Genomic DNA, 13,117 nt, shown 5'->3' with positions numbered 1-13,117 from the left:
ACATATATGATAGTGATAGAACGATACGATAACTCTGAATTCGCACTTTAAACCCGGTATATATGTATCCGGCTGGTCTCCGACTTTACGCAAATGATAATAAACTTGCAGTATCATTGAGAGCAAAATTGTAGTTTGCATATTTAATTGTTATTCGTTTCAATCAAGGGAAAATGTCACGAAATTTTTTTAATGGAAACTAGATCATAGTTATTTGCAACAGCAGACTCTAACCAAAACCGTACGTGCGAGTCGGGTCAAAAACACCAAAACACGTCTCATTTTTATAAAGGTTTAGTTAGTGGTATAACTTTATATACCTTGCCTTGCCCTTGTATTATAAATTTAGTACTAAATTAATTAGTAAATTAGTCGGGTGAAAGTCTGAAATCATCGATATGAGAAGAAAAAGTGAGCGATAGGTTAAAAATGGTAAAAAGAATTTCAACGGCACTGTAGATTTGAGAACAAAGCCAGCCAGAACAAAGGTAACTTCTTAATCCAGAGAATATAAAGGATAAGACTAGGTACCATAATATTGAACTACACTCGATCCACCAACGGAACAACATCTTGATGACACATTTCCCCTGACGCGATCGCCTGAGAACTTGTTACTTAAATTTCTACTACATACATTTCTGTTACTTTTCTGTGGTCCATAGACTCGCCTGTGTTCAAAAACCGATTGTAATGATATTCCTTGCGTATTGGTCCTGTCTGATCCTGCTACTATTAATTAACGTTGAGACTCGTGCCGACCTTTGTCTAATTGACATTGGAACACCCAATGGCAATACGTACGAGTAATTACGTGTTCTTCATTGGTATCGCGTGCTTTGCCTTTAAAACGTAGAACTGTTTATTGTTATTAGTGATATGTTAAGGAATCTTTTGCCTCCAAATGAAGAAGTATCTAAGTATCTAAAGTAATACATACAGTGGGCGGATTGTAATTAAAAACTTTTGTCAGGATAAAAATAAATAAGAGTAACAAAACAATGTAAGGTCCTGCAGTTAATTGTAGTTACAGTAATAGACAGGTTTTTGTTTTTGACGATCACAATTTATCAGAAATAGTCACAGTGATACAATGCCAGTAATAGAAAGAAGAAGAACCACGCAGTGTTAATCTAGACGCTAGTATAAATACGGATGCCGATGGCAAGATTAAACAAGTTACATCTAAAGCAAATACCTAAAGCTACTTTGGCGGACGATGACACCCCAATATAAGCTCAGCTATATGCAATACCTAAAAGTTGACAACAACCACAAAGTAGTAGCCAAACGAAAGGAAAGATAATATAAATCATATGACACAGCACACATCAATTTTACGTCCAGTTTTTGTAGGTACATTAAGGTTTATGTTACAACTTTTGGCGGCTCCTAGTCGGTTGTATACCTACATGTATGGATTGCATTGCAAGTTCATGTTAAAACCTTAAATAAAATAATTTTGTGTTTCTTGCGGACGGAAATTATCTTGTATTTTAGTAAGATATCGATCGTGTGATTCATGAAGTCGCGTGCCTTGAATCGTAATATCATGCTATTAAAGGTTAGAATTGAAAATCTGCGCGTCATCGTGGATGACACGAACGATAAGTATTAACGCTAAAATTTGTTCCGTTCAAATTTAAAATCTCAAGCTATTTGCGTACCCACGTCAGTTTTCTTGTTTTTAACTGTAACGTTTTCCTTTGACCTTCGCCAAATGTGCTCTAATATTGGTTCTGCCACAACTATGACGCTTGAGCTATTTACTTTTGCTAACACAGATGTTTGTAAGAAATTCAGAATAAGAACAAAATAATGTCATGCCTCATCTCGTCTCTTTCTCCTATGAAAAACATAACCACTTGTAGTGATAACGTTTTTCATGTGGAAGTCGTATTTTTAACACTGACACCTACAAATATTGTTTGTATACCTGGTGCAGTATCTAACTTTAGATTTGATATTATCTTTAAATACATCTCATGTACAATTGTACATATTGGAGCGAACAAAAAGAGACTCATGCTTTCAACGAAGAAATGGCCGCAAATCCACCAATTGTTTGATTCCGTTCAGATGTTGGTAAGCTAAATGGATAGAAAGGAGGATAAACTCGAGACTTCAATTCTGCTCATATAATGGAGATCTTACCGTCCGTCTGTCACCAGGCAGTATCTCATGAACCGTAATAGCTAGACAGTTGAAATTTTCACAGATGATGTATTCCTGTTGCCGCTGTAACAACAAATACTAAAAAGTACGGAACCCTCGGTGATCGAGTCCGATTCGTACTTGTCCGGTTTTTTTAGGTTATTCATGCAGTGTCGCGAGAGGTATCCGAAACACGTGAGGGAAAAAAATTAACAGGAAAACCTGAAGATATTATGAATTTATGACCTGTTTTTATGTGCGTAGATAAATGTGATGTGATGAGTTAAAGAACATGGCTAGGCACGTGCCTATAAACAATATGTTCATGGGTTGTTTGACCGTTAATTCCTCAGCGTAATGTAAGCGGAAAAGTTCTCGTCCATTTGTTCAAAGTAAGGCGCATATCTCTAAAAACTTATTTATTATTTTGCTGTTAATGATGAAGATCAATTTATAGATCATAGATTTAAAAAAAAAACAATATTGCTTTTGGAGAACTGGAGACAACAAGAGATCAAAAGCTTTAATCTATTTTTGTCTGGTATAGGTAGACTTTATTATCTTTTTATCCTCTATAAATCGTGTCATTCACGAAGACGCTTGCCATTACTCGTATTGTTATGTTAATAAAGGTTAGATTTGACAAATGCGCGTCATCGTGGATGACACCAACTATAACCTAACATTTTATGAACCGGATTCGAACTATCCATGCCTGTTCTTTATTTTGACCTTAAGATATGGTTTTAAAACTTAAAATAAACACGTAACGTAAGAGTCACCCTCGACACATTGATGAGCCGATGACCCCACAGTACTGCACTTTGTTTCCTGCGTTGCATATTGCAGAAATATCGCAAGATACTGGACGTCCGGTCGATGCACGGTGAAAGTGGCTGAGTGACACTGCACTGCAAAAGTGGAAATGCAGTGCAAGTGCATTGGCACAGCGCTGTGCGGTTGACATATAACTCGTATGATTCTAAACGCAATTTATATAGTTGTAAAAACATTGCCGTAGTATCTACTATTAACCTACATACCTCGTGATAGTAGTAGGTACTAGGTACTGGCGGTTTAGCATAAGTTGCGTTCTCGCGCGCGAGTCCTTACTTGAAGTCGCGCTAGATGTATGGAGTCGCGCGCGAGAACGTAACTCATGCTTGCAGGTCTGAATGGTCTGATGTAGATTTCAATACCACTGAATCGATTATTTCTTCATTGCATGTTTGTTTTACTAATAAGTGTAACATTTGAGTACTTCGTCAGTAAGCAGGCAAAGTCGACGCAAAATTTTGCAAGTATTAGACGTTGATATATTATATGCATGTTGATAATATAATGCCATTGATGACGACTGTGATGCAGACCTGTTTTGTTATGGATGCATTTAATATTATGACGACAACTTAGTCTTACATGTGTTGAACTTTGCTCATGTTTGCGCGCTTGAACAAAGGTCGCTAAGCTAAGCTAAGAGGTTTTTATGCTTGTATTGTGTGTGTGTGTGTTTCCAGCAAAAGGTGACTAGTTGACTTAAGGCTCCACCACCAATGCCTTTTACGTTACATGTTTGTATAGTAGGTATACCAAGGTTCAGCTCGTAACGTCCGCGCGGAAGTTAAAATTCCAACCAAATTTTCCAAAAAATCCTTCTTATTCTGAAAGACCTACAATATAGGGAATATAAGTTTCAAAATCCTGGGTTCTTTAAAGATTCAGGCTGTGCGTTGTCTGTTTGTCGGTTTTTATTTATGAGTATTGAGATAGAGAGAATAGAATCTTACACGATCTTTTTGCAAAACATGGCAGTATTTCTTCTATGTTGTACGGTTCAACGACTTCATATTTATCTATAAACATTAAACTGTTTTTCAAAGCTAAGGTGTGTGTGTTCCATCCAACTTGGAGAAGGAGAGAAAGGGTGGTCACTAAAACATGTTGGAAAGTAGTCTTTACTCTATAAATTGAATGATTTTATCGAAATGCGTTGGGAAATTACACAGTGACATTTACCACGTCAATTTGTAACTTTTCTTAAATCTTGTGTTTTCTTTTCAATAGAAGCTGAAGAGGTTTCATAGGATCTCACACGATTGATTGATTGGTTCGGATCTGTAGTAGAAATTAGAAGAAATATAGACATGTCGGCTTGTCGGCACTAAACTTCTTGTATTTGTGTCAGTTACCATGTGGCCTTCCATCAGTTAATGATCCTTATGCTTAAAAATAGAAATATATTTATTTGCCATTAAATGTGGTGTACAATGGTGTTACATTATTTTTTTAGTGTCATACACATTTAGACTTTAAAAACCCATGCAAATTGTTTTATACAAAATTTAAGATTAATTGACATAATTATTTTAAACAAAACATGCATTATTAAAATTGATATAAAGCCGTTGTTAAGTCATAAACGTGAACTGTTACTGATACAAACAGATTATAAAATTTACAGTAAATTAATATATAATTTATAGTCTATTTTCGAAAAATTCCTTCAGACTGTAGTAACACTTGTCAACAAGAAAAGATAACAGTTTGTTTTTAAATTTATTGAGTGGTAGTTGTTTAAGCTCATCAGGCAGTCTGTTAAATATTTTTCCTACTCCTCTACTGTTATGTGTCATTTATGCATTCATTAACACGAATATAAGAACATACATAAAAGGTTTCAAGAAAAGTCTATATTGTCTATTCCTCATAACAGCTCTTGTGCTTTTAATCGCAATAACGTTACTGCGATTAATGGCTACCAACCTAACAAAATCAAAACGAATACAGTTTTAAACTAAGTGCATTGCTGCCAACTTACAAAATGTTCATTTGGTTGCATAGTAAAAACAATCACTTCATAAGTAAGAAACACATATGTGACACCCGTAATATAGCAACACCCATAGACTACGAAGACCTCTTAGCGTTGCTTGTTAGTCTCCGTAGGCTACGGTGGCCAAAATTTTAATTTAGCAAGTAGCAAGTACCAGGGCCTCATAAGTTACGAGAAGGTGTCGCTGACCGGCGGGCCGGGCGCGTAACAAGGTATGCTCGCGCGTCTTGGCTATATACTTTTGCTTTGTTTACCTAAATTAAGATTTATTTTTGTTGACTCGTAGGAAAAGTATTGTATGCAACGTTGTATAAGTACGTCAAAAAATGCTCGTGGCGTATTCCTTTACAATGTAACTGTAACTCACGCCATTCGCCTTTTTTGACCCTTCTTATACAACTGTTGCATAAAATACTATTAACGCACATTACGTAACAACTTTTGTTTTTCATGACTGTATGCATATTAGGCAGTACTAGCCTGTCAGGATATCTAGTATTAAAATTGGTTATATCTATTTTATAGATATAACCATCTATTTTCATGACGAACATATTGGGGTGTAATTTAACAAATACACAGACTTCGTATATATAAATCGAGTGAACCGTTATCAACTTCAGTTTAATAAAAGAACTTACACCAGATGTTCTTCTAGGCATGTTACATAATGCTCTAATGAATTGTTTTTGTGCTATAAGGGCATGTTTTACATATGATGAATTTCCTCAAATCAATATACCGTACCTTAAATTGGATACAACAAAAGCATATTATACGTCATTATAGCGGTTTTTATATCAGTTATGCGTGTCAATCGCCATAATACATATACCAATCTATTAATTTTTGAGCATACTTTATCCACATTCATTATCCAAGTAATAAGCTTCATGTCCATTAGGACCTTTCCATCAGAAAAGAGTTCTAATTCTCCATGTGGTCCATGTGCACCCTTTTTTGATGGATTTGGCATACCTAACCAGGGCAACACGTGGTACAAGAAAAAGTTGCTATTTACTTGATATTGACAACCCCCATACTTGGCACAATACTCCGGCATTTTAAGATTTCCGTTATCACTCACTAACCGAACTGTGACTACAATAGGTATGTCAATATACTATCAGGCTAGTGCCGTGGGGTGATGCAATTCCATTCAGACGGGGAGTAACGCGGCCATTCAGTATATAATATAACTATTAATTTAAAACTGAATCGGGACTTAATCGCGTGCACTTTTATTACTTCGCTTGATATGACGTTCAATTAATGGATCAAACCTAGTTCCGCAGCGAATGGAGTAAAAAAAAGTAAAAAAACCTTTAAAAATGTTAAAATGTATAACAGAAAAATGTTTACAAAATTCTAAACTCATGACGAATTGCTTTGCTCATTTAATTATAGGTATATTACACGTACGGTCACGTCTGAAAATATCGATACGAAAAAAGTGCCAAAAATATGTATAAGTACACGACTTTTGCATTAAGCATTAAGTAGCCTTACCACACGAGGTTGGTACTGATACTGACATATTCGCTAGCATGTGTGTTACTTTCTATGCATCTCGCTCGTACTGGATTATTGCGAGCGACATGTATAGAAAGCGACTTACGTAGCCGTTAGCGAATATGTCAGAGTCATCAATCAATCAAACAGACATTTATTCAGCAAATAGGCCAAAGGGGCACTTTTACATGTAAATTTTATACAAACAATAAAAATAGCACAATACAATTACAAATATGCAATCAATGATATATTAGATACTTTATTAGCGATGTATACAGTCTCTAACTGACGAATTACACAAAAAAACTATGATAAAAAAATTCAACCTACAAATACTAAAATTCTTTAAAGATTTAAAAGTCTCTAAGTGTCAGAGATAAAATATAATTAAAAAAACGATCATTCAATTATTCTTAGAGATGTAAAAGGTCTCCAAAACTTGAATAAATATAAAATAATTAAACTAAAGAGTAAATAATAAAAAGACAAGAAATTAAATCAGACAGACAAGATCCGAATGAAGTGTCTCATGGCTCCTCTACACGATGGGCCATTATACTGGCCCACTAAGATGGGTCAGCGTGTAGAGAGGTTGTCGGATGGCTTATGGGATGGCCACGGTGTGTTGGGTTTTCGTTCGCACATCAAAGGTAGTGAGCCAGCGATGGTGCGCACGCATCCACATGTGGCTCTCAACCATCGCATGGCCATCTCGCTGGTCCCGCGGAGAACTCAAAAACTACTGAACGGATTTTCATGCGGTTTTCAGCTTTCAATAGAGTGATTCTTGAGGAAGGTGTAGGTTTATAATTTATTAAGGTTTTGTGTAACCCGTGCGAAGCCAGGCTGCTCAGCTAGTTTATTTGCAGAAGGATTTAAGAATGGAACAATAATGTTGGTTAGACCACCGTGTGTATTAGATTTATTTCATGGATTTAAGCTTTGATAGAAGTGGGTCAAGATTGATTAACAGGCGGCTCCCGCAAATTTGTAGTTTTAATTTTGTAAATTTACACGTTTTAAATAAGGGCAAATGCAATGAGATGAGATGATTTCATACGGAAACTAAGACTATATTTGCGAGGGCAGACTCCAAGAAAAAAAACGTTAAAAAGCTAATGTTGGCTCGATAGAAAAAAAAACACGAAATATTTGTTGCTCCTTTCTAATTTCCTGGCTTTACACGCCCTCTTAATAAACTATTGTTTTCTTGTTGTTTCTGTCCAATATAATATGAGGTGGTCATCATTTTTTGAGACTTTGAATGAATATACTCGTAATTAAGTACCTTTAAAATTTAGTGCTTAACCTAACAATGTATTAACAACAAACTAACAAATAATGAATTAAACTGTACTAAACGTAAATATTGTAGACAAAATTAGGGATATATTATGAATCCATTTACCTATAATCACATTCAAACACGCGGGCTGACTTAATGCTTAACATATATTCTCTCACGTAAAAGTTGGGATAAAAAAAACCTTATTTTCATGGAAGATGTATAAAAAAAACTAAATTTTGCCCAACATAAACGAGTAGATTAACTATTAAGTTAAAAATCATACTCACTATTCGTAAAATTCAAAAAGTGCAATTCATATTCATATAAGTACTATATTCGTTGCATCACTACTTTTAACAAATCAAAAATTGCCAAGTTACAATTAAATTATTAAAAAAAAAACATAATCATCATAGTGTTATGTTCCTGCCGGTGAGTAAGGTTGCCAGAGCTCAACGAGGGGGGGTTAGGGTCGGCAACGCGCATGTAACTCCTCTGGAGTTGCAGGCGTACATAGGCTACGGAGACTGCTTACCATCAGACGGGCCGTATGCTTGTTTGCCACCGACGTAGTATTAAAAATATATATATATTAACGCACCTTGAAGTAAAGAACCAGTAGAGTATGGCGGTGAAGATGGCCAGCTCCGCCGCTCCACTGGCCACCCTCACATGCTCCACCACCGCCCACACGTTCACCATGGTTTCCATCGTCGACCAATCACAGCGGCTCACATTCCCACTCGGCTCCCAACGCAAACCGAAATCACTCAACCGATTAATCTTGAACGCACTCAATCACTATAAAAAAATTAAAATGACGAACGCCGATTTCAAATTTGCACGTTGTTACTCAACGGTGTACAGTACAGTACTAATCCACAGAACCGCTATCGGGTTGAAGTAAACTCGCTTGACCTGTCACTAATGATATAGCATCACGAGTTGGTGGAAGATAAGAATTCGCCCGATACAGATGTAATAGAGAACACATAATAAAGTACGTAACGGCCTAATTGCTAGATGATAAACTATTGGCGCCTATTGGAATTTGAACCGCAAGACATTAGAGATGAAATGCGTCAATGATGAAACTTCATCGGGAAGAAAATGTAAAGAAAAACAAAAACACAACAGTTATTACTGTTTCTAATCAAATTTAAAACAGGAACACAATTATAAAAGAACAACAACCTGATAATAATATTATGAAAACTAAATTCGACGTAATATGCACCTACGAAGTTAGATTAAGAACATTAGATAATAATAAACAAAATATGTTATAAAAACCAAGCGGCCTAATCGCTGAGTATTTTTGGAGAAGATAATAATTATGAAAGAAAAGTATTAAAGTACTTTTAATACCGAAATCAGACGTAGTATGTGTTTACGAAGTCACATTAGAAAAAACATTTGATGATAGTAAATAAATAGCAGAAAACTAAGCGCCAAGTATTTTTAGAGTAGACGTTCTAAATTTGTTTCATAATGTCTCTCGTTTTTAACGTCCCGTTCGTTTTATTGGTATGCGTGAAACGACTCACGTGTTTGAACATGAGTACGTTGTTTAAACAGATTTTCTGTAGTAAATTTCTTTGTAATATTTACTTATAGGCGCAAACGAAAGTTATGCGTCCTTTTTCTTTCTATGTATCGTATCGTAGGCTTATTTGTATTAAATGTCACTGTCTGTTAACTCTGCCATTTCATGTGATGTTGAATAAAAAAATTCTATGTCTATGATTTCTAAGAGTAATAGTTCGTGTAAGTAAATTATGCTTTACTGTTACCGTAATATTGAATAAGATGTGATAGAGATAGATCATATAAATGTAATATGCAGGAATGGAAGGCATTAGTATGATTCTAATAGGCAGATATTGATGTTCATGGTAATAAAACACAAAAAGGAAATATGCAACCACCGTAAAATTAATGTAAATATTAATAAAATTATTAAGAGATAAGTATTTTTCTGAAAGCATGATGACATAAATTGTAACAACAGAATCAGAACGGTTAAAACACTCGTATTCAAGTGATAAGATAAAAATAAATAAACAAAGTAATAGAAACACTGTTTTAACAATAACAAAGACAAAAATAGAGCACGATCATTTTTGGGGTAATGCGTGATAATCACAAAGAAAACAGTGACAAATTAGAACATTGATAATATAATAGATGGTAGTATAATAGATTTCAATAATGTAGTGGATTTAACAGCTAAAGATAGACAAGCATGGCCTAATAATTAATCGAATTTGACTACATTCTTCACATAGTTACTTGACACTACACGAACGGACTACGGGAGGATTAACAGTCATGATCAAGAAGAAAACACAAGTAAAACCACACAAAGTGTAAATTAAATTCTTAACAAAGGACAAGCCAAACAACATGAGATAATCGACAATGGGTGTGTCATTCCAATTTGCATGCAGAAATGCGAAGAGCCACAGGTCGAGAGATGAAACAATACATTAACGTGGTTATCACTGGGTTATCTCGTTGCAAAGGATGCATGAACTTTAGTCAGGGGCTGGACGCGTGATTGGGAGAGAGACTCTAGTTTTGCATTTGAATGATTGATATTCACATACTTTTGAGACTGTTAACTTATAATTAGATTATCGAGATTTTCTGATTGCTGCAAGGATTTAATGTGATCCTAATGTTAGGATAATAGTGAGAAAACCATATTTAAAGAAGCCTACCGTTTTGTTTGTAGGTTATTTCGAAATAACATGAAGACATTAGAATAATTAAACGACAATGTCAAAAATATTTTCATGTTAATAAGAATTACAAGTACAAAAACTAATTGTATGTGTTTTTTTAATATGACACATAACATAAATAATCCAAATTGATGGACAAGGTAAAAAAGTAGTTATTTCTCGGGTAAAGAAAACGTATAAACTGTAATGTAAGTGATAAGAAAAATACAATACACATCTGATCTACGTACATACAAGGATGAACAGGTGATTTGGGAAATTTCGAAATGGGGTTTTTATTTTAAATATCATAATATGAGTCCGCAATATCTAGATAGTATGTTTGATATGCTATAAAAGACTACATTGTTTAAAAGCGGCCAAGTGCGAGTCGGACTCGCGCATGAAGGGTTCCGTACAATTTAAGACGTATTAAAAAAAAATCTTCTTACTAGATCTTGTTCAACATTTTACCACTTTGGACACACATTTTACCACTTTGGAAGTGTCTCTCGCGCAAACTATTCAGTTTAGAAAAAAATGATATTAGGAACCTAACTATCATTTTTGAAGACCTATCCATACATACCTTACACGTATATGTTTGATGAAAAAAATTTTTTTTAAATTTTATGACGTATTAAAAAAAAACTACTCACTAGATCTCGTTCAAAACAATTTTCGGTGGAAGTTTGCATGGTAATGTATATCATATATTTTTTTTAGATTTTTCATTCTGTTATTTTAGAAGTTACAGGGGGGGGGACACACTTTTTTTCACTTTGGAAGGTTCTCTCGCGCAAACTATTCAGTTTAGAAAAAAATGATATTAGAAACATTAATATCATTTTTGAAGACCTATCCATAGATACCCCACACGTATGGGTATGATGAAAAAAAAAAATTTTTTTTTAATTTCATGACGTATTAAAAAAATTACTTACTAGATCTCGTTCAAACCAATTTTCGGTGGAAGTTTACATGGCAATGTATATCATATATTTTTTTTAGATTTTTCATTCTGTTATTTTAGAAGTTACGGGGGGGGGGGGACACACACATTTTACCACTTTGGAAGTGTCTCTCGCGCAAACTATTCATTTTAGAAAAAAATGATATTAGAAACCTCAATATCATTTTTGAAGACCTATCCATAGATACCCCACACGTATGGGTTTGATGAAAAAAGATTTTTTGAGTTTCAGTTCTAAGTATGGGGAACCCCCAAAATTTATTGTTTTTTTTCTATTTTTGTGTAAACATCCTAATGCGGTTCATAGAATACATCTACTTACCAAGTTTGAACAGTACAGCTCTTATAGTTTCGGAAAAAAGTGGCTGTGACAGAATCGGACAGACAGACGGACATGACGAATCTATAAGGGTTCCGTTTTTTGCCATTTGGCTACGGAACCCTAAAAACTAATGCGGTTGATGCGGCGGAATGATAACATGACAGGTACATAAGCCTTAAGCCAAACATCTAAAGAACGCATCACACGTTTAAACAAAGACAGGTATGTAATATGTATTTTATCAATTAAAATTATATGTACAATGGACGCGTGAAGTGCAACAGTTGAGTACACAAAGTACAAACATACGATGAGAAAAGAATACATAATTAATGATGTAAAATTCATCACTCAAGCCTTACTAATAAATTACGAGATCATGAAAACTTTTATATTAGATAGTTAACATTTTTCTTCATATTTCTCCTAGACCGGTAGTTTAGACTTGGGGACGGCCCTCCTCGACCGCATCTTCCACTGAGCACGATTTTGTGCGGCGTTTATGTCAATCTGAGCTTCCTTAAGGTCTCTTTCGGCCGTCGTCAGCTAAGTGGCGGGTGGTCTTCCATGGCCGCGTGGTTGGGAAACGGCCAGGTTACTGGGTTTTAGTTAGTTGGGTTAGTACTAGTACAGTTTTATACGTCGAAGAATAAGACCAGTTCGATAGTATGCTGGTCACATTATTTTAATTAAGGAACGTTACATGACTTTGATGTTTTACGGTAAGGCGATAGAGTCGAGAAATCCGAGGGTGTAGGAACGAACGAATGGGTGCAGGTAAATAATGAATCAAATAAATGTAGGTACATTTGTGACAGTCCAAATCAAAAGGGATCTTATGGTGGTTGGCGCTTACGTCGCGTAGTACCGCATTAGTACTGGCGCGCCGCTAATAGATAGTTATAGATCCGAGGGTGTAGGAACGAACAAATGGGTGCAGGTAAATAATGAATCAAATAATTGTATTGACAGTCCGAATCAAAAGGGACCTTATGGCGGTTGGCGCTTACGTCGCGTAGAACTGCATTAGTTTTGGCGCGCCGCTAATAATGGTGTAAGCGCTGACCGCCATAAGGTCCCTTTTGATTTGGACTGTCACATATGTACCTTAGACACTAACTTAACAAGGCTGTTTGATTTGCCAATACTGCAAATATATATAAATGATTCAATTATGAATTATTAATAAAATTATCACTTATGCATATGCAGGCCATACATTTAAATCCCGTAAATTTAATTGGGCGGATAGGCTCTACCTTCAGATTAATAATGAAATGCAAAATACGACTTATGCAAATGTTCT

At 35.2% G+C, this 13,117-nt stretch overlaps 1 protein-coding gene across 3 annotated transcripts in view; it reads right to left on the bottom strand.

Moving 5' to 3' along the window:
* LOC133529640 (glycerol-3-phosphate acyltransferase 1, mitochondrial) overlaps positions 1–13,117 on the bottom strand; it is an 87,000-nt gene that overhangs the window by 54,271 nt on the left and 19,612 nt on the right. Inside the window, exon 2 of one of the 3 annotated variants that reach the window (XM_061867399.1) lies at positions 8,392–8,591. The exons of 1 other annotated variant lie outside the window; for it this stretch is intronic. In XM_061867399.1, the coding sequence (XP_061723383.1) occupies positions 8,392–8,501 (110 nt within the window). In that variant the 5' untranslated portion in view covers positions 8,502–8,591. Of the gene's footprint in view, positions 1–8,391; positions 8,689–13,117 lie in introns of those variants that run through there. One more of the 3 variants, XM_061867400.1, reaches the window with a different exon arrangement.

Source organism: Cydia pomonella, chromosome 21, assembly GCF_033807575.1.
Source record: "Cydia pomonella isolate Wapato2018A chromosome 21, ilCydPomo1, whole genome shotgun sequence".
In the NCBI taxonomy this organism is placed as follows: domain Eukaryota; kingdom Metazoa; phylum Arthropoda; class Insecta; order Lepidoptera; family Tortricidae; genus Cydia; species Cydia pomonella.
This window is presented reverse-complemented; position numbering and strand designations above follow the sequence as displayed.